This window comes from Meriones unguiculatus, chromosome 21 (assembly GCF_030254825.1).
Source record: "Meriones unguiculatus strain TT.TT164.6M chromosome 21, Bangor_MerUng_6.1, whole genome shotgun sequence".
In the NCBI taxonomy this organism is placed as follows: domain Eukaryota; kingdom Metazoa; phylum Chordata; class Mammalia; order Rodentia; family Muridae; genus Meriones; species Meriones unguiculatus.
In genome coordinates, this window is record NC_083368.1 from 49,873,145 (window position 1) to 49,893,198 (window position 20,054).

The 20,054-nt window shown below is 39.2% G+C and overlaps 1 protein-coding gene across 1 annotated transcript in view; it reads left to right on the forward strand.

Annotated features, from left to right (window-relative positions):
- Positions 1-20,054, forward strand: part of Kcnd2 (potassium voltage-gated channel subfamily D member 2) — a 514,214-nt gene that overhangs the window by 481,347 nt on the left and 12,813 nt on the right. The window contains exon 2 of the mRNA XM_060374193.1: positions 15,853-16,015. Coding sequence (XP_060230176.1) covers positions 15,853-16,015 — 163 coding nt within the window. The remainder of the gene's footprint in view (positions 1-15,852; positions 16,016-20,054) is intronic.

Here is a 20,054-nt window from a genome sequence, read left to right on the forward strand (position 1 = left end):
AGTTTTTATCTGATTATGTGAGTAAGAAACATCTTGATTATAGAACACATTGAACTTAATGCCTAAAATGGGACTACTACAATTCTAACAGGCTTAAAAATACCACAGAGACAGCTGTTCTGTGGACTCTTGTTCCCAGCAGTATGTGTAACTTGGACCCTGAGAATTTAGCAAAGCCCAGATACCATGGCTGTTTCTATTTTCCTGTTTCTTCACACTTTGTGGACTGCAACTTTTCTTGGCAGAGCAAGGGAATGATGAAATAGAAGAAGGAAAAGAGAAATCTCAGTGTAGCAGCCACCGTTGGCCTTCGGGGTTGAGACACCTTTCCCCTTTTGTTTTCATATTATACAATATGCCAATTTAAATTGGAAAGTGGACATTTCAAACAAACTAAATGAAAACTCACAGATTTGTTGGAAATGCCAAGCAACCTTGAGACAACCAATACATACTGAGGCATCCAGACCAATGATGGGTGCCAGCAATATATAACCTAAAGATGGTTCAAAGGAGATAAGCCTCTCTTGTTTCTAACATCCCTTGGCATTCACGTGATGGCGTTACTGAGCAAAGCGATACAGTCCCCGATCTTGACCACCTGACGTCAGTCTCCAGGACCCACACAGAGAAAGGAGACAACAGCTAGCCACAAGTTATTGTCTGACCTGTACACGCACACCATAGCACACATGTGCTGTACTTGTACCTGAATCAAAGTTGATATTACTTAGAGGAAGAGAGAAAGCAGAGAAATAATGAGAGACTGAGATGCACTCCTGGCTAGTAGAGGCAGGGACCGCGGAAGACTCACTCTGCTTGCACATGGCAGTGATTTGGCAAGTATTTGAAATAAGAACACCTTTAACACACCCAGTGTATGTTGTTTTTTAGGTACAGTAAGGTGAATGTTAAACTAGTTGTGTAGGTAGGCAAGGTGAATTATGTAAGTGCGGTCCTGTAGATCTACAACATCTTCACACACCTAACATATGAAAGAATAAGAACTATCGCTACCCACACTGCTTTGGTTCGTGTAATGACCCTTGACTGACAGTCACTCTAATCTGCATTCCTTACTCCAGAAGGAGATGCTCTTGCTCTCGGAGACTCTACCACAAGTAAGGTGGAGCTCTGTGTGCAAAGACAGGAACACATATTCCTAAAGACACTATTTAAGAACCTGAAAACTAAAGCCAACAAGTTCACTTTTTTGCGTTGTTTTGTTTTTTGTTTTTTTTTTTAAGTGGAAAATTTAAAGGAAATATAAAATAGCATATCATTAGAAGATTCATAGCTCTTAAAGTGAACATGCTCTAACGCAGGTCTATATCCGGCCACCAATGTCATCATATTGGACAAGTTGCAGACTGTTCTCCAAATTCACATGGAGGGCCAGCATGTAACGGTCTAAGCGTGCCTTTCAGTCTCCTGAACACCATCCAAACACTAGTTTGACTCATATCATAAAAAGAAAGGAGGGAGTTAAGACTCGATCTATCCCTAACCAATCAAATTAAGAAAACAATCACCTTGTATTTCTTTTTAAATGTGAAATTCATTTGCAATCACTGAAGTAAAAGATGAACTAAAAAAACCTTCATAAATTCTCCCTCCCTTAAAAGCAAGCTTAAGCACAATTCCACACTGGAGGATCTCATTTTTAGGCTAGCAATTGTTTGTTATTACACTTCACACTCATTGCAAACCTTTTATAATCTGTGGGACATTTTAATAGCAAAGATTTAGAAACAGAAAGAAAAACCATTTTTACATTTTATTGCCTCTAAAACATACTTAGTTATTTGCTATGTTAAGCACAAGTAGTTCTGAACAATGCTAGGAGGTTAGATAAAGAGATTTTTATTAGATTCCATTTTATATAATCTAAAAAAAGAGCAAAACTGAAAATGGCCTTTTTCTTTTGACTTCATCACATTAATTTGTTCATGAGGTCCCTGATTCCCACACAGAGAGAAACTTCATAAGTGCATATTGACATGCTCACCATGGACTGAGACAGAAGGAGAATTAATCCTACATTGTGTTGTGGTCAAGCTCTATTTAGTAGTTGTTCAGTGAGGATCAATACAGGGCCTCCAAGGCATAATGTTTGGCTCCCTTCACTCTTACTAGACAAACAAATGCCTTTTTAAAAGTCAGCCCACGGAAGGGGGACAAAAAGCCTTCTCTGGGCACAGCCAGCCCTGGCTGAAACTTTTAAGAAGCATAAATATTAAAAGTTCCTTCCTTGCCATATCTTCAATTCTAGACCTCTTTCCTGCCTTTGTGTTCAACAGTCCTCTCCAACATCTCATTCAAAACTGCCTCAATTCCCCCAACAGATGCACATGTGAGTTCAAAGGCTTCATGTGCTTCTACTCTTGGAAATAATTGTATTTTATCAATGATGTCTTCTTGTTCAGAATGAGGCTCTAACTGCAGATTTTTCATTACATAAGAAGGTATTTGAGACAGGTTCTTGAATGGAAGACATCCCATAATCATCACATAGCAACGTAGTTGACTTTCCCATGAGACCCTGATGTTGCTAGGATCTACAAGTTACCAAGAAGCCTCTCTATAACACAGCCCTTCTGTTTATTGCTTTGATGCCTTCATTTTTATCTGTCTAATTTCAGTTGAAATCTTGTCACCTCTTAGAGGCATTTCTCAAGAATGAGGGACTCCTACAAATATCTCTATTGTAGCACTCACTGCATTTCCTTAGTCATTTCTCGTGTTTTCTGTTTACCCAGTAGGGATCCCTAAGAAAATAAGGAGCTTGTTGTGAATTTGTGCCTCCCCTTACTTCATACCACCCTTGCTCACCTCTTGCACCAATGTTAAATGGCAAACTACAAACAAAATAATGAACCCATGGCCGCTTTACCTTTTGTAACCTGAAGGCAGAGATATCCCGTGATAGTAGAGGAAGAAGGAAGAGGAGAGAGACAGCTGGATTGAATAACCTTTCTTCTTTTCCCAGGGGTGCATTGCCAAAAGCCAAGAAGCAGAAAGGGCTTTAAAAACTGTGTTTAATGAAATGGAGGTGCTGTGTTAGTGAATGATGTCAAATCCTCTAGAAGAGACAGCAATTAGCCTTTCCAAAGTGTGTTGACTTCATGAAGAATGAGTCTTCTAGGTCAGAATTTGGCAAACCAGGGCCCACAGGCCAAATTCTATCCATCTCTTGTTCATAAAAACAGAATAGAAACAGTATAAACCATGTGCCAATGTAGAAGAGTGTTTACATATTTAAATAGTTAGAAAAACCTAAAGCGTTGTAGTTTTAAAGATACACAAATAATTCGAAATGTAATTTACAGTGCAATAAAGTTCACCGGGTTGTACTTGCACAGGATTACATATGGCTTAGCTGGGAATTTGCGCCACAACAATAAAGTGAGAGCAAGTGTTGTGCAAAGGGAACTGGTGTGTCATCCTACCCTCTTTGGAGTGTTCTGAGTGTGTGTACTCAGAACAGTACAGTAATGCTGCTGTTTACATCTTGTGTAACTTTGTGTTTGGGGTTTTTAGGTTTTGTTTGTTGTTGATTTGTCAGGTTGACACAAACCAGCATCATCTGGGAAGATAGGGCCTTTATTGAGAAATTCCCTCCATCAGATTGGCCTGGAAATGTGTTTCTTCTTGATAAGAGAAGCCCCAGCCCACTTTGGAACATTCTACTCCTGTGCAGGTGGTTCTGGGTCATGTACATGGATGAGCAAGCGAATGAGAGCTAACCAGTAAGCAGCTTTTCCTCCGCGGCTTCTGATTCAGTTCCTGCCTGTGGTTCCTGCCTTGAGTTCCTGCCCTCACTTCCCTCAGTAATGGATTGTGACATGAAAATATAGGATTAAAAGGCCCTTTATTCCTCCAGCTGTTTCTATAATGGTGTTTATCATAGAAATAGAAAACAAACTAGGACACAGCTCTTAAAAAAATAGTTGAGAACCAACTGAGGATCAGAGAACGTGATGTGGTGAGGCCTGGGAAAAGCCTGCTGTGGAGCTTCCCTCCTAAGGGTAAATATCAGAGGTGTGAACAGGATAATTAAGGATCCTTTCCAGTACAAGTGAGATCAGCTAGAGCCAGGCTGGCAAGCAATAGCCTTGGGCATCCTGAAGGTAGAAGTTAAGAAAGGACAGATAGCGATATTTAGAGACCTGCAATAACGGTAGTTCAATTATTTGTTTCTTGTTGTAACTTGTGTTTTTGAGTGGGAGAGCTTTAGGGGAAAACAGAAGAGCCAAGTGTTCAATCTATTATCAACATGAAAATACTCAGTTTATTATAAGAACTAGATATATTATTAGAGAGGTAATAGAGGAAAAAAAGAGAGGGGAGAAATAGACCTAAGAACAATGTTTGGTTTTTATCAATTGATACATTGCTGTTCTTGTGCAAGGCAGTTCATTAGTTTATGTGCTTGTCTCTATTCAATTGTATTTTTCCTTACAAAACCACTTGCAATGGTTTCAAGGGAGGCACTGCTGTTGTTTCAAACTTTAGCATCCTCTTTTCATCATGAAACTCAATCACCATTGATCACATAGTGCTATTCTCAGGTTCCTGGAGTATTGACAACCCACTAGCTTTTCGCTACAACTGCAGACAAATATTTTCATAAGCCTCCATAGTGAGAGAAGCACCTAGTTATCAAACAGATTTTGAGAATATTCTAGCTATTCACATAATGACACCCATAACGGCATCACTATGCTCTTTCTTGTTCTTAATTTAATGCACACATCATATCCTATATTTCCACTTTACTGCCAGCACCCTTTCTCCTTTAAATATATTTTTTTAACTTAAATTTATAAGTAACAGCCAGTCTCTGGCATGTTTAGCTATAGACTTTCATTACTGTAATAAAAACTAACAACAAACATAACAACGAGAACAAAAGACTTCTACAACTGAAAAACGCATGGCCAAATGAGCTAATTGTGAAACAGTATTCATTTTTAAAGGCAACTGGGTTCACATGTATTCACCTGCCTTTAAAATATGACTCTAATTTATTACTGATGGCATTCTTGGTGGTTCTGTTCTGAAACAATTTGTTCTAATTAAGAGCCCCTTGCCAACACTGAGTCACCATGAAGCTTGGAAGCCCCCGAGACCGGCTTTCATTACACACTGTGCCCATTTCACACAAGAAGAACATTTTTACAATCATCGGATGCAATTTACATCTTTATAATATTGCTTCCCATCTGGGTAGGTTTTTTTTCCCCCCTGCATTCTACCAAACAGATATTTTGATTCTGTGTCTTGTTCTCCACAGAGAGTAAAAACCTGGACCCCTGAGAGAAGGTCAAACCTTCTCGGTTTTTCAAGTGGGAAAATGGGGTGGGAGGGGCTGGAGAGATGGCTCAGCGGTCAAGTGGGAAAACTGAATGGCTTGTAGTTGTTCAAAAGCACAGGGTGGCATGAAAGTCACGTGATACTGCTACCAGTGGATTTCTATCTGTTCTGTTTGCTGTAGTTAAAATTCTGACAATATTCTCCATTTTAAGCAATGGATCTCAAGTTCCTAATGCTATGGCCCATTAATGCAATTCCCCATGTTGTGGTGACCCCAACCATAAAATTACTTTGTTTCTACTTCCTAACTGTAATTTTGCTACCGTTAATGAATCGTAATGTAGTTATCTGAAATGCAGGAAATCTGATGTATGACCCCAGAGGGGTCTCGACCCACAGGTTGAGAACCTCTGATTTAAAGAACGTGCTGGGAGAATCAACAAATCTTTAATTTCTACCTCTGCACTTGTGACTCACACAGCCTACCTAAGATCAATCCTAGCACAGGCTGTGAAAGTACTTCACGAACCCCCTCCTTCATCTAAGGAACAATGATATTGATGGCTTGGGTGGGGTGAGTTGGTTTTCCTTTAGTGTGGCTCCTGGTAGGCTGACCATGTCCCAGGAGATGGCTTCACACCCAAAAGTAAACACTGCAGACTGGAGTTGATGGACTTACTGAGTCAAAAGGGACGGGAGTTGGGGTTAGGTAGGGAACCGGGACAGGACTTGGAGGAGTGAAGAGATGGAGGTGGGCATGCCTATGGATATGATCGAAATACATTATATGAAGTTCTCAAAGAACTCATGAAATATTTTAAAAATAAAATAAATACAATGTTCCCTTAATGTCTAAAACAAAAATTAGCAAGATGTTCGGGCCAGTCTTGCTTCCCACTTGTGTTTCTGTGGACCACAAGCTAAGAATTATTTGTACATTCTCAAGTAATTTTGAAAATTAAATAAGTATAATAGTTCGTAGTACAATATAATGATGTATGACACCCCCCCCCCCAAATAATTCAATATTCAATACCTTTGTGTCTGGACCTAAAATCTTGCAAGCCAAGGTGACCAGAGGTGACCACAGCCAAGGTGAGCTGTGCAGGGAGGGACATAACAAGACTTGCGAAAATACCCTGAGCTCTGGCTTCCTGGTCTCTCTATTAACTGTGCAGATGGGAGAAAGCTGCCTGGCATCCGCTCTTCTATCTGGGAAAGATGCTGAATGGGGCTGTGGGAGGTTGTGACAGAGGGCAAGTGTCTCTGCTACTGCTTTGCATCCTGTAAGGTGACCCTAAGGGACTCTATAGCTCTAGTTTTTTCCCAAGCTTTGGCATTAACCAACTTCCATTAAAAAGCTAGTAGCCCCAAACCTCTTCTCACTCTTTCTCACCCTTACTCATGGTGGTATTTTTGCTGCTGATAATTGCTGATTTACCACCAGTCTGCTCCGCAATTTTATAGCCATGTGATGAAAATTCCATCTTAAAACCCATTCTCTTGTAAGAACTTGAAGGGATGTTTTACTTAGAACCTGAACACAAACTACATTTTTTAAAGATATTATGCTTATAGTAATCTCATATCTGAAAAATTTCATGTAGATAGGAACATGGAAACGGCTATAAGAATCTGTACATTGATTATGCTTATAACACAGCATTTTGTCTGGATTTTTTAAAGTTTAATTACTAGTTTTATTTCATGCAAAATAGTTCCTTTTTTCTTTAAATTAATCTTGAGTCAAATGTTATTTCATAGATATGTTTTAGTTGGTTTATATTTAAGCTTAGATGCTTTGCTATTTGATTTCAGTTTGGTGTTTTTGTTGGTAGTTTTCTAAACCAGATGCAATCAGAAGGCAACCATTAGAGAATTTTCACAGATAATTATGACACACTAGAATTATGCAAGTAGAGGCTGGAAGTTACTTAATACCCTCCTCATGTATATCTATCATATTAATAGAATGCCCAATCAATTCTTTAATCTCTTCAGAAGAGACAAAGTGATCTAAACCTTGAATGTGTATAGTATCTTCAGTTAATCTTAGAAGATAACTCTGCTTCACATTGATCAAAAAAAAAAGGTACTCTTCTAAGACTTCCCAGGTAAACATGAGCCTTTAGTTTCTCAAGAAGAGGTTTTTTTGTTTGTTTGTTTGTTTGTTTGTTTTTAGTCTATAGAGAATTCCTGGGTGAAAATGAAGAATGGATCTTTAGAATAAATATCAGTAGTCTTTGGGAAGATACATCATAGTTTGGGTCTGGGGAATTCATTCATTGGTGAAGCATTTGCCAGGCAAGCCTGAGGACCCAGAGTTTGAACTCCCGAAAACTAGCTATCTTTCATGGGAAGAGACAGAGGCAGAAATTCTCTTTAGCATTCTAGCTAGCTGTACTAACTGAATTAGTGAGCTTTGGGTTCGAATAAAAAGAAATGCCTCAAAATATAAGGCAAATGACTGAGGAAGACATGGATATCAGTTTTTGGCTTACAGGTGCACCCTGGGTAAGCCACACATGAACATACAAACACACACAAAAGCACAGTTGCTTTGATCTTGCTTTCTTTAGTATTTAAGCAATGGTAACTGCATACACAAAGCATTACATTATTATATTATTTATCTTCAAAATTTTTTGAAGTGCCAGCAAGAGGCTTTAGTGGGCAAAAGTAGTTGCCCTAAACTTTGCAGCCTGAGTTCAAACCCCCAAGGAATTCCCATGATTAAAGGAGAGAATCAACCCCCACAAGTTGTCCTTAGACTCTCTCTCTCTCTCTCTCTCTCTCTCTCTCTCTCACACACACACACACACACACACACACATAATATGACTGCATTTTAAGCAGGAAGGAAGTTTCTAGTCTGTAGCAAGGCCAAGAGATGCTCAGATCTGATGGGGGACAAGGGGATAAGGCAGGTCTTCGGCTTCAATGCATAGCTTATAAGAAAGCACACTATGGTCCTTAAGCTCTAACCTGGAACTACACTTCAGAACAGGAGGAGCTTGGGACAGAGCATGGTGATAGAGAGTTGATGGACTAGAGCTGTATTGTCAGAGCTGTCACGGGAGACATGGCTTAGAATTGTACCAGTTGTGACAGATACCACAACTGCCAAAAAAGGTGTTAATCCTCTGCCCCCTATCTCTCAGGCCGTTAGCATTGTATGGATTATTTCCTGTAAGATTTAGAAAGCAGACAATATGCAAAATTATCAGGACTTTCTAGGAATAATTATAAATTAGAGAAGTATTAGGTCATTACTGTATAATCCACAAGTAATTTGAAAAGCCCAGTTGAAAATGAAATAGGCCAACACTTAATTACAACTTGAAGGTGTCATGAGGCCTGTAGTAGCTAATAGCTTTTAGACTATTCAAATTTAAGTGAGATGAAATGAAAAGACTCACAACAAACAGCTCCATTACTGACTTTTAAGTTAGCTGACTGACATCCAAACTGTTTCTGATGAAGGCATAAATCTCAGGGCTAACTCCTCCGCCATCCATGGCAAAGGTACCAAAGGGCCTTTGGATGAACTACTCCCAGTGAACCCTCTCCATGGTGTCAACAAGTGAAGGAGATGACTAGCCAGCTGAGCAACACTGTAACAAGCCACTAGGATTTGCACTTTGAGAAAGAGCATTCAGGGAAGGATGGGAGAATGGGATCCTGCACAGAGGTGGTATTTTGTCCAGAACAAGAGAGGAGATGGAAGCAACAGCAGCAGGTAGCTGAAGGAAGCCACTGTGTGAGAGACCATCAGACCAGCATACAAAACTTCCTAAAATATAGGAACACAAATACGCCTCCTCTGGAAGCTATGACCATCAGCCCAAAGCCAAATGGCCATATTTGTGGGAACCTTAATATGCTTGCTGGGATAATTTTATTTTGTTGAAAGACAAGCATGTGTCCTCTGATGCACCACCCCCCCTCCTAGGTAAAACTAGAGTGGATCCAGCTTGGCAAAATGAGCACTGTACTGTGTTTCCAGAAAGTTGCTAGGGCTCCCGCTCTAAGATCAGTGTGAGAGCAGCAGCGGCAGGACAGGGACATGGGGAAGTCAGCCATTTCCCAGGATGCTGTGTGAGATAATGATGACAAGGAGTCGTTACTGATGCCAGCTGCTGAGCCTCTGAGGCCACAAAATCGAGCAGACAACTTTAAATCATCTCAAAATACTGGCTAGAGCCACATGTCTAAAGCATGGGACGGTAAAAGGCATGCAGAAAAGTGGGGAAATGTCAGGTCTTGTTTAAAGTCACTAGGTTATAAACGCTTCCTCTGAGTACAGAATAAACAGATGCGTTGGTAATATTGAACAAGGTTCTGTGAGCATTGCTATAGTGTCAGAGAAGAACAGAAACTTAATGAGCTCACCTGGTCCTGGGCATGAGAAAAAGAGCAGGAGACAAGCATCTCACCTTGGTCCCTCCCATATTTCTTATTTGCCACCAGACATCACCTTGACAGATTTATTTAGGCAATAAACATTTATCGAGCTCCAACTATTTGCTCAGCAATGGACAAGGTCTGTGCTAAAGTTGAGTTTATAATGATGACATGATCCTTGACCTGTTCAGCCTCCTGTTTTAGCAAGAAACGACAGACCTCTGAAAAGAAAACCTAATTATACTTCATTAGTTTCAAGTTTTAATAAAAAAAAAGAGAGAGAGAGAGAATGGGCCCCCAGAGAAATAATCAAGATGTTCCTCAAATGATTGCTGATATTTGGGCTTCATCAATGTAAGTTGTAGCTTTTTCAAAAGATGTATACAAGATAGAAATGCACATAAGCTTGTTCTTAAGAGAATGTAATTGTGGAGTTTTATTTATGCTGTCAGGTCTAGCCTATAGCCCAGAGCCTCCAATTGCCCCAGGACAGCTAGGAGTTCAGATCAACCTAAAATTGTAAAGCTACTCAAAACACTGAGGTGTGGTGTTTCTGTTGTTGTTGTTGTTTTGCATTTAAATTGCATAGTTCTTGCACGTGGACTTTGCAGATGATACTGCTGTACGTGGCTTCAGAAGGGTAGACACACCTGGTGTTAGAGCGTGAAAGTGAAACACGTTCAGGTAACAGAAAAGCATCTGTTTCGGTAGGAATGTGCTGTGTACATGGATAAGCAGCGGAGGGAGAAGCAGGGCTCCACTGTGAAATCCTGACCTCCTTCCTTCACAGAAACTAAGGCTGTTCTGCCCAAGAATGACAAGGTAAAGAGGACACCTGACAAGAGATATGAAGGAGTGAAGCAGAGGAAAATGTCTTGTGTTTTCCCACAGCTGGGAAAACCATTCCTGTTGCAGTTTGGCGGTATTTTTCTTTGCCTTTAAAAAAAAAAGTGTGCCCCACAATAATCAATTATACATATACTGTCTTGACTTTAAAAAAAATTATGAAAGACTACTTTGAAAATAAGAAAACACTCTTCAGACAGGACTATAAAGTCTGTACATGTTGGCATTCATTCAGGCAATAAATATTATATTAGGACATGGCATTCCACTCATCAGTTCCATTTATGAACTTTAAATCCTTCCTTTCATGATATGAAAAGTGGAAATCAAGAAAAAAAGAAAATGACAAGAGAATTTGTTTGTTAAAAAGTCAGAGGCCAATGAAACCCAGTCAGTAAGCCTGAGTAGAACTAAGTGTTCTTGCTGAGGACATTCAGCCCACTGGCTGAAAGCATAGCTCTTTCATCCTTCCCTGTCTTCATACACATCCTGTCCTTAAATGTCTCACATTCTCATGCTAAGGGTCCTTGTAAAGAGCTTCTTGTTTAAAATTGTGCTTAGTGATAGCTCACACTGTAGAAGATGACTTATCTTTTTAGAAGAAGCAAAACATTGTCAGAATTATTTTGCATCCTTTTGGCAGCACCCTGAAACTGGGTAATCTATGAAATTGGTGGGAGTTTTTGTGCTGTTCAACTCTTTGCAGAGTAATAAGATTCCCAAATATATCCTAAATGTTGAGCTTGTGTAGGCAAAGATAAAGGATCTGTGCGGGCAATTTACTGGAAATACATTTCCGGATCTCAGCTTGAGAAGACCAGAAAAGACCTGGTTTGTTTCCAAACTTTCGTTTAGGTTGCTGCGCCCCCTAGTGGGCAGTTCGTATCCATGCAGAATAGTGCCGATAATTTGACAACCGTTCTCTTGTTCAATTGAATTGAGATCAGCAATATACGACATTGAGAGTCCCTAAACTGTTACATAATCTTTTAAATATTATTGAGCCATAATCGTTATTTAACCAAAAGACCTCGAGTTATGGAAGACAATCTCCTGGTTCAAATGTTTTCTATTTTGTTCTGTTTTTCAACTCTGAAGGACTCAGTTATAGAGTGGATGCCCAGCCTAAGTAAGAATTGCCTCTTGAGAAAAGCAAATGAGGTTAGGGAAATGGAAAAACAAAGTGAAGGGCAGAGCTTTATTCTGGACAATTCACTATTGTGGGTCTACATTACCCCGCTGAACCTCATTCATGAATTCTCTGAAAGCCTATTTTATCCCAGTAAAGACCTCTAGTTATGAAAGAGAATCTTCCGGTTTCCCCTTTTGGTTTAATGCAGGCCTAATATGTCAGTTTTCTAAACAACAAGGAAAGGATTTTTAAATATACTTTTTAAAAGAACAATATCTCATAGTTTGGATGAAAGAAGAGATACCACACAGTTATTGAAATAATGTATGTGAAGTTCTCAAGCTATGAAAAAGAGAATGGTTGACTCTTGGGGCAAAATAGGCAAGAACAAAATCATCGTTGCTTTTAGGCAAACGTTGATTTCAAAATGTCAAAGAGCACTCTCACCACTGTGAAACTAATACCAAGCCCCCCTGGCAAACAAGTTCTGTACCAGAAGCAGGTGTTATATGGCAGCACTTTAAAAAGTCATTTGCTATTTGCAAACATTGCAGCTACTATAAAAACTATCCATCAAACTGTGATCCTTCTAGATTGAACACTGATGGCAGAAAATCCATGAATAGCATAGCCACTGAGACCCTAAGGGATAGAAATATTAGTTAATAAGTAATCCAGTTTCCGGGTCAGAAGAAATTGTTTCTTATACCTATTGGATGAGCACTCAGGCCAAAAAACAAACACACAAACAACCCTTCAAACACAAAATCAATCTCACACACACACACACACACATACACACACACACAAACACACACTCCACGGAGGGGTAGGGGAGCTATTGACTTTCACCAGGATATGATAAATATCACTTACATTTATCTAACTTTTAAAGAAAATTCGTCTTTCAAATATTCTTCCAAGAACTGGTTTGTGCGCAGATGGAGTTGTGTTTAACTGTTTTAGTAGTTGATATACAGAACCATGGCTCCAGCACCTGAATCCATCAACAGACATTATTATTATTATTTTGGACTTTATTACATCTGCATGGACTCCAGCCATTCTACTCTTCATACCTGCTAACTTGTGACTCTTCATCATAGAACGACAGAAAGGGCAAGGATGAAACTGAGTGTTAATATCGACATTTCTTCCTTTCAAATGAAGGTCCCTTCTATGTGCATAATTGTTTTATTTTTTTTTGAAACACTGTTTCTGTCTTCCCTTTTAGTATCCAAGGAAAATAGATTTGTAAGCCAAGAATTTGCTATTTTACAGTGTTTTTCATTTATTATGTGAATCTACATATATATTCATTAGGTCAGGAAAAAAATAAACCATATCAATATGAACAGGAATCTATCAATGTAGACCTCAAAACTGTGTAAAAAAAATTACAATTTTTGAGATCTCTAAGCCATAAAAATTTTGTTTACATGTCAAATGGTGAAACTAAATGGATATAAATAAAATTTTATTTGCAGTATTTTGTGCCTAACAATGAACAATCGTTTCTGGCCTATATAAACACAAAAATAGGAAGATTAATAGACTGACCAATAGATAACTGACACGCACAAATGCATAAACAGAAAATAAACATATGCAGATTCACTTAAGTTCTTTGTAACTGATCATAATGTACCACGTGGAGCATTGAACAAAAAGAGGAGATGCGTGAGTTCAAGGACTTTGCATGAAACTTCAGACAACAATTGAGACTGAAGCCTTCACCAAGCAGAACTTAAGCATGTCTGACTGTGGCGTCTGAGTGTGCTAGGTGAGTGCTCCTGGTGTGTCTGCAGAACCAAGGCTGCAGTGAAGCTGTTCGGTGTAACATGAGGGAATGCTGCTAGAAACACGTTGGGTTTGTTACCAGTTTGATTTTGACTTAATTTTTCTGCTGCAGTGTTCAGGAAAATTTTACCGAACTCCACAACCAGTTATGCAAACCTACATGTACTCTTAAATTTCTATGAACCCCACAACCTATTATGCAACCCCTCATACAGTCAGATCCCATGATTAGAGAGTTGAACAATGATTAATGCAGTGCAGACATTCTGTTGCAGGGATTTAAACTGCGGTGAATTAGCTTGACTGCTGATCACCAACGAACACTAAGAATGAGTAAAGAAAATCAAAACATGGAATAGAACCTTAATTGGGTCCTCAAATGTGCTATATTGATCAGTATCCCGTCTGTCACTGTCACTGGCCTTTCCTTGGCCAATTTCTCTGTAATTCCATCTACTGGTTGGCACAAAATGTTTTCTCACAAGAATCATATTAATATGGGTCATCATTTTCTAATAAATACCTGAAAAATACAGTATTCTTTTCCAGGGAAAAGCCTTTAAGCAACCTTTATTATTAAAGAAGAGAAATATGTATGCATTCGGCTGATATATGGCAAGAGCCTGTTTCATGCTAGGAAGACATAAAGTGAAACAGCTCCCTTTCTGTCAACTTTATTTTATGGAGAATGAAAAGTAAAGAGAAAATATCAGACTGGAGACACAGCTCGGTTATAAACCCCTGACTAGCATGTAAAATGTCCTAGGTTCAATCCCCAGTACCACAAACAAGAATAAAAAATAAATATTATACCATGTGTGGATAAGAACTGTGAAAGTAATCAAATGGGAAGTTGTTATGGAACATGGGCAGAGAAGGGGCAGGAATTCTGTGGACAAGGTAGATGGGAAACAGCACTTGTAATGAAGACATTTAATAGCCACCTCTTGAGTGACATGGGGCCACACACAAAGCAGAAGGCCAAATGGCCAGTGTGTCCATAAGACACACTGTGTGAAGTAGATAGAAACTAAATAGGCATCATATTAACATAATCTGGAGACAAAGGGATGAGTTTCCATTTGTTTTAGTTTGGGTTCCATTGGAAAGCTGAGATAGTACTTCAGCTGTCCAGTTCCTGCTTTAAAGGCACAGCTCTACTCCATGAATTGTAGTGTGGTGAATGTGTAGTTAAGCCGCTCTGTCCATTGGTTGGTGGCCATGTGGAAGGTGAGTAAAGAGAGCCAAATGGGTTTCTAAATGCCTTAGAAGTGAAAGGAGTAACTGGAAGACAGGATGTGAAATAGTAAGGGCCGGGTAGCTCAGTCAGGATTGACATAAGAATCTAATGGGGCAAGAAAGTTCTGCTTAGCAACAGATGGAGAACTGAAAAAACTGATTTGAGCTCTAGCAGAGGATGCTAGGAACATTTGTTCTGTTTTGTCTAGTTTAAGGTTTCATGGGCTCTCGGGCATCCAGGTTTAGAAACAATCAGACTAGACCACTGAGGACCAGAGTCTCATCCACTGAGGCTGTCAGTGAAGAGACTAGGGTACCTGCTACCGAAAACCAGCCTTAAGCTATGAGATAAGCTGAAATAATTCAAGGAAAAAAGTCTATATGAAGAAGATTAAATGATTCAAAACTGTGATATAAATTACACAATGCCTTAGAAATCAGATAAAGGGAAAGAAGCCAGAAAAGATGAGAAAGTAGTACCCAGTGAGGTAAGAGGGTGACTAATGCCGAAGCAAGAACAAAGTGTCACAGAGAACGGTCACCTAATCACACATAAGCACAAGACTGGGTAAGGTTATCATGAGAAATGGCCATCAGACATCACATGTGAAGGTTAATGGGACTCTTGCAAAGTTTGTTTTAAAAAATGATTGGAGCTGGTGAAGGACATGTGATGTGATGTCCAACTTTTTCTGTTTAAATTTCATCACCCATCCAGTGCTGAAACAAATTAAGTGGGAAAGTGTGTTATCTAGACTATAAATCCAGCATAGAAATATTGACTATTAAATAAATGAAAAAAACCCAAACTATGCCACATTATATAAAAGGCAATTTGAAGAGCTATCATGACATCATCAGGCTTTAAATATATTTTAATTTGAGAGGTTTCTAAATGCTATCATTATTTTCTACAAGGTTGAAAGGTAATTTTTGTAAGTCTATAATCATAATTTCTCAGTTATTGCTTTGACGCCTTGCATATTGTGGTTATAAAGTAGAAACAGAGATATTTCCCAAGTATCATTTGACTAAAGTGAAGAAAAAATAAGAACTATTTGCAACAGGAAGAAGTGTGGCCTGTGACTTAGGACAATTTTTTTTCTCTCACCCAGGTATGGCGACATGGTACCAAAAACCATAGCAGGGAAGATTTTTGGGTCCATCTGCTCACTGAGCGGCGTCTTGGTCATTGCTCTGCCCGTGCCTGTGATAGTGTCTAACTTCAGTCGGATCTACCACCAAAACCAACGCGCAGACAAACGAAGGGCACAGAAGGTAGGCATTAAACTCTGAGTGCAAGCCTTACCTGCCATTTATCACTTTCTATAACTGATCTACGAAATCTTCACCACTCATTCAGTCCTAGGTTAATGATGAAAAGAACACATCTCAGGAGCTTCTCAGGAGTTTAAAACAAGGGGTTGTGTTTTAACTGATGAGAAGGGATATAGATCTCAGTCATGCTACTGGTCCATCAGCCTAGGAGTAGAAACTCCCTGTGCACCACGCCTCTACAGTCATGGACATGAGGAATCGCACTCTGCCTCCTGGGCCTCTCTTGGGCCTCTTTTGAAATGGCCCCAGAGTCTGGCACCTCTGCTGTCTTAGCCAAAACTGGTCTCGCAACCCCATCTAGATTAACAGTGGGCAGGGAATTGCCACAATGAATCAGGAAGTAGAAAGTAAGGAGTAATTGTGCATAGTATTAGTATGGTTTTTCATATATATATATATATATATACATATATGCTCAAGAATTATTATTAAAATCGATTTCTAGATATGATTCATTTAGTCCTTATCTGTCAGAGATCAGGCTGGTTCTAATAATGGAGCGCTGTTAACAAGAACCAAGTGGTATATCTCAGCTCTTTTGCTCAGTTGAGACAGAAAGTAGGAAAACCCTGAGCATTTGGACCTAAATTGTTGGGGTGAGGGGGGTAGTTTTTGTTTTTCTGGCCAGTAGTTTTATGTGTCTCTGACCTTTGTGTCAAATAATTAATCCCTCCAAAAGGAACCCCAGTTTATACCTGTGTGTAAGATTATGAAACCGTGAAAAATATATAAGTTTGTGCAAACTTACAGTTAATTTACAGTGATCTTAGCAACATTTTAATGTTTACTCATGACTTACTATGGACCAGGTAATGGTATAATGCTGAAAAAAAAATTGTTTATATAGTCTTCACCAAACTCTAGGATCTGGTTGCCATCATTCTTTCCATTTAGTGGGGGGGGGTGGGGAATCCTAAAGTTTCCTGGAATAAAGGTATTCTAAGATCATGGAACTAATAAGTTGAAGAACAGCCACTCAGTGAAAGCCAGTCTGAGCACAGGGGTGAGGAGGGCAGAACTCAGCTATTTCCTATGTTCTGTGTCCATTGAGAAGAACATCTGAGCTATAGCTTTGTGCTCTGATAACACCCTTCTATTGGCGCCATCTTGAGTCTTACTGGGCAGATAGCATGGAAATCTGATTTAGACATCTGACTTTAATAAAACATTTAACCCTAGTGATGCCTGCCTCTCAGGCCACCTGGATAAGTATTAGTGCATATGCCTTCCTCATTCCACATCTCCATAGTCACCTTGATAGGCAAGGCTCCTTTTGCTTAAGCTCAATTTGGAAATCTTTCTCAGTGCTTCCTCTGTACTTACAGAGTGCTACATTTCCAATATTCTTCACGGTCATTGCTTTTTTTTTTTTTTCCTCTTTTTCAGAAAGCACCATTTCTTAAATGCACAAACTCCATTCGTACCTGTGTTTCATTGGGTGCACAACCTAAATAATTCAGTGCACCTGTAAGACATGGCCAGTGATTTAGTACAGCCCTCTACTAGCGTTGTGACTGGCCCATGGAGTTTAAACATGGTTGTCAATGGTGTGTAGAACCAGTAAAGTGGAAGCCCTCATACGGCAGCCTTTGGATGATTTCAGGGATTCCATGTGGGCACAGGCTCGTTCTGCAGATGCATCATTTATGTCCAATGTCAGAGAGCATTTTCCTTCGGCTTGGGCAGCCTTGGAGCTGCTTGCTTCAAGGGATTCTACTCCTCATTGGAGAACAAATATGTAGCTTTAAATATTGTCCAGAGAAGAAATATTTTTGGCAATATGTATGCAGACTTCCAATAATCTAACAGGCTGGAAAAGTTAAAAAGAGAAGGAAGTAGGAAAGGAAGAAAAGAGGCAAGAAGATGGGCAGACAGTACTTGCGATTCCCATCTCCTGCAGGACACACTCAGACAAGCACAGCTGCAAGCACTCACTTCCGGTTCCTCTATCAGGGACCTTTCATGTGGCTCTATATACACAGTAAAATCCTTTTTCAGGGCACACCCAGACACGGTCTGAAACAGCAGTCATCCTCCCAAAAGTTTAACTCCTACCATTTACCTGTCTCCATTCTAGGCCTTTTGTTAGCATAAGAACTACTGACAGAAAAACAACCCAAAGCAAAACATGATTTTAATTTTTAAAATGGTCCTAGTATATCTATATTTTTGTGAAAATAAAAATAAGATGTGTAGCAATAAAAGATCTGAGAACATCTTTAGAATACCCTTCAAGCAAGCAGTCTGAGGCTGAATCAAGCAAAAGAGAAGCACACTGTGGCTCATGACCTAAATGACCTCTCTGTAGGGTGTGCCCCGCACCCCCCCCCCTCTGTGCACTCACTGGCACTTACCCACACAAGGGCTACATTGTGAGAGTTTATAGTTTACTGATGCTTTATACTGATGACAAGCATGTTGAAACTCCATGACGGGACAAGTTACAAAGCTAGAAAAATGCTTAGAATTATCTGTGCCTAAATAAACATAAAGGCTGAAATGAAACAAATGTGATATTATAAAGTACAGTAATTGAAAAGTGTACTTCGTGTATGCTTTTTGGTATTTTCAAACTATTGTTTATATCCTAAACTTCTGCTACCACATAATGAATTTTACATGTGACTAGTAGAGAAATCGTCTTAATAAAGCCAGATGTAATAACCTAATATGGTATTCCAGTAAACAACCCCTGGCCAATAAACTGAGAATAATCTCAAGAAGAAAATATGTATTAAATAAAATAAGTTACCAAGGAGCGATTCCTACCTTCTTTCCTGTGAGATGAAGACAAGCAGCCTAAGCTTCCATTAGACTAACGTGATTTATATTAATCTTGGCCTGGAGGCTGAGTGGCTTAGTGGGCATCAGAAGCGCACAAAAGTAAGCAGTCAAGCAAGCAGCGTGTCCGCAACAATTCAATAAAAGCAGCGTTCACATGGACCAATTAAAATAATATCATGAAGCTGTTGTTTCTGTGTTTAGGTCTGTGGTGGACTCCAAACTAAACCAAGGGAGGAACATAAATTGCATGTGTATGAGAGACTTCCTCTCAGTACTGTCAGGGGGTTTTCCTTGTAGGCCCTTCCACAGACCAGGCCTCCTTTCTGCTTTTCCCACACTTTTCTACCTTTTCAGCAAATGCATCATTTACTCTGCTCTTCTCAACCCTTTGTAGTCTCACTTAAACACTGACTTGGGAGTGAGGACAGGCATAAAATGTGACTTTCTCTTCTACTCCAACTAATGGCAATTGCATCTGACTAGACTTATTTTCATCCAGTCATTCAAAAATCATTTATTGAATAAATTTAATTTGCCAGAAGTAAATCTTTATATTTTAAATCAAGAAGCTGCCCTGTTTTAGAGTATGAATGACAGCACATAGTCATCTGCCTATTTAAAGCTAACCTGAACCCACCACATACCAATGATATGTATAACTTAATAATACCAAAATAACTGTCTCAATCCAGGGGTTCTAGTAGACCATGGGTGATTTTAATGTGTCCTTGTATTCATAATGTCTTGAAAGGTTATGTAATTATTACAGTTTTACAGAGGCTTTGCATGGGATTTAACAGACCTGTTGGTTAAATCCCAAGACCAGAAAATTTTAACATTATTCATATATATATGTATATATTTTATGATTGTATATATAATAAATATATTAAATATATAAATACATTTATATGTATACATATATGTATATTTTACATGTATGTGTTTGTGTTTGAAATTTTCTATATATTAAAATATTTATATATACATTATACGTATGAATGAACTTGTTTCTGATGCCCTCTTAGGTATTTCCATGTTTACCTCTATTAGCTGTGATTCTTGTTAACTGTTCATTTCACTCATTCATTTTACTGAGCTAAATCCCAGCAGTGTGCTTGCCAAAGCTGCCCTTCCAGGATTACCCACATTTCAGAGCTGGGAGTAGCACACGGTCTAAGTCACTATCTTCCGC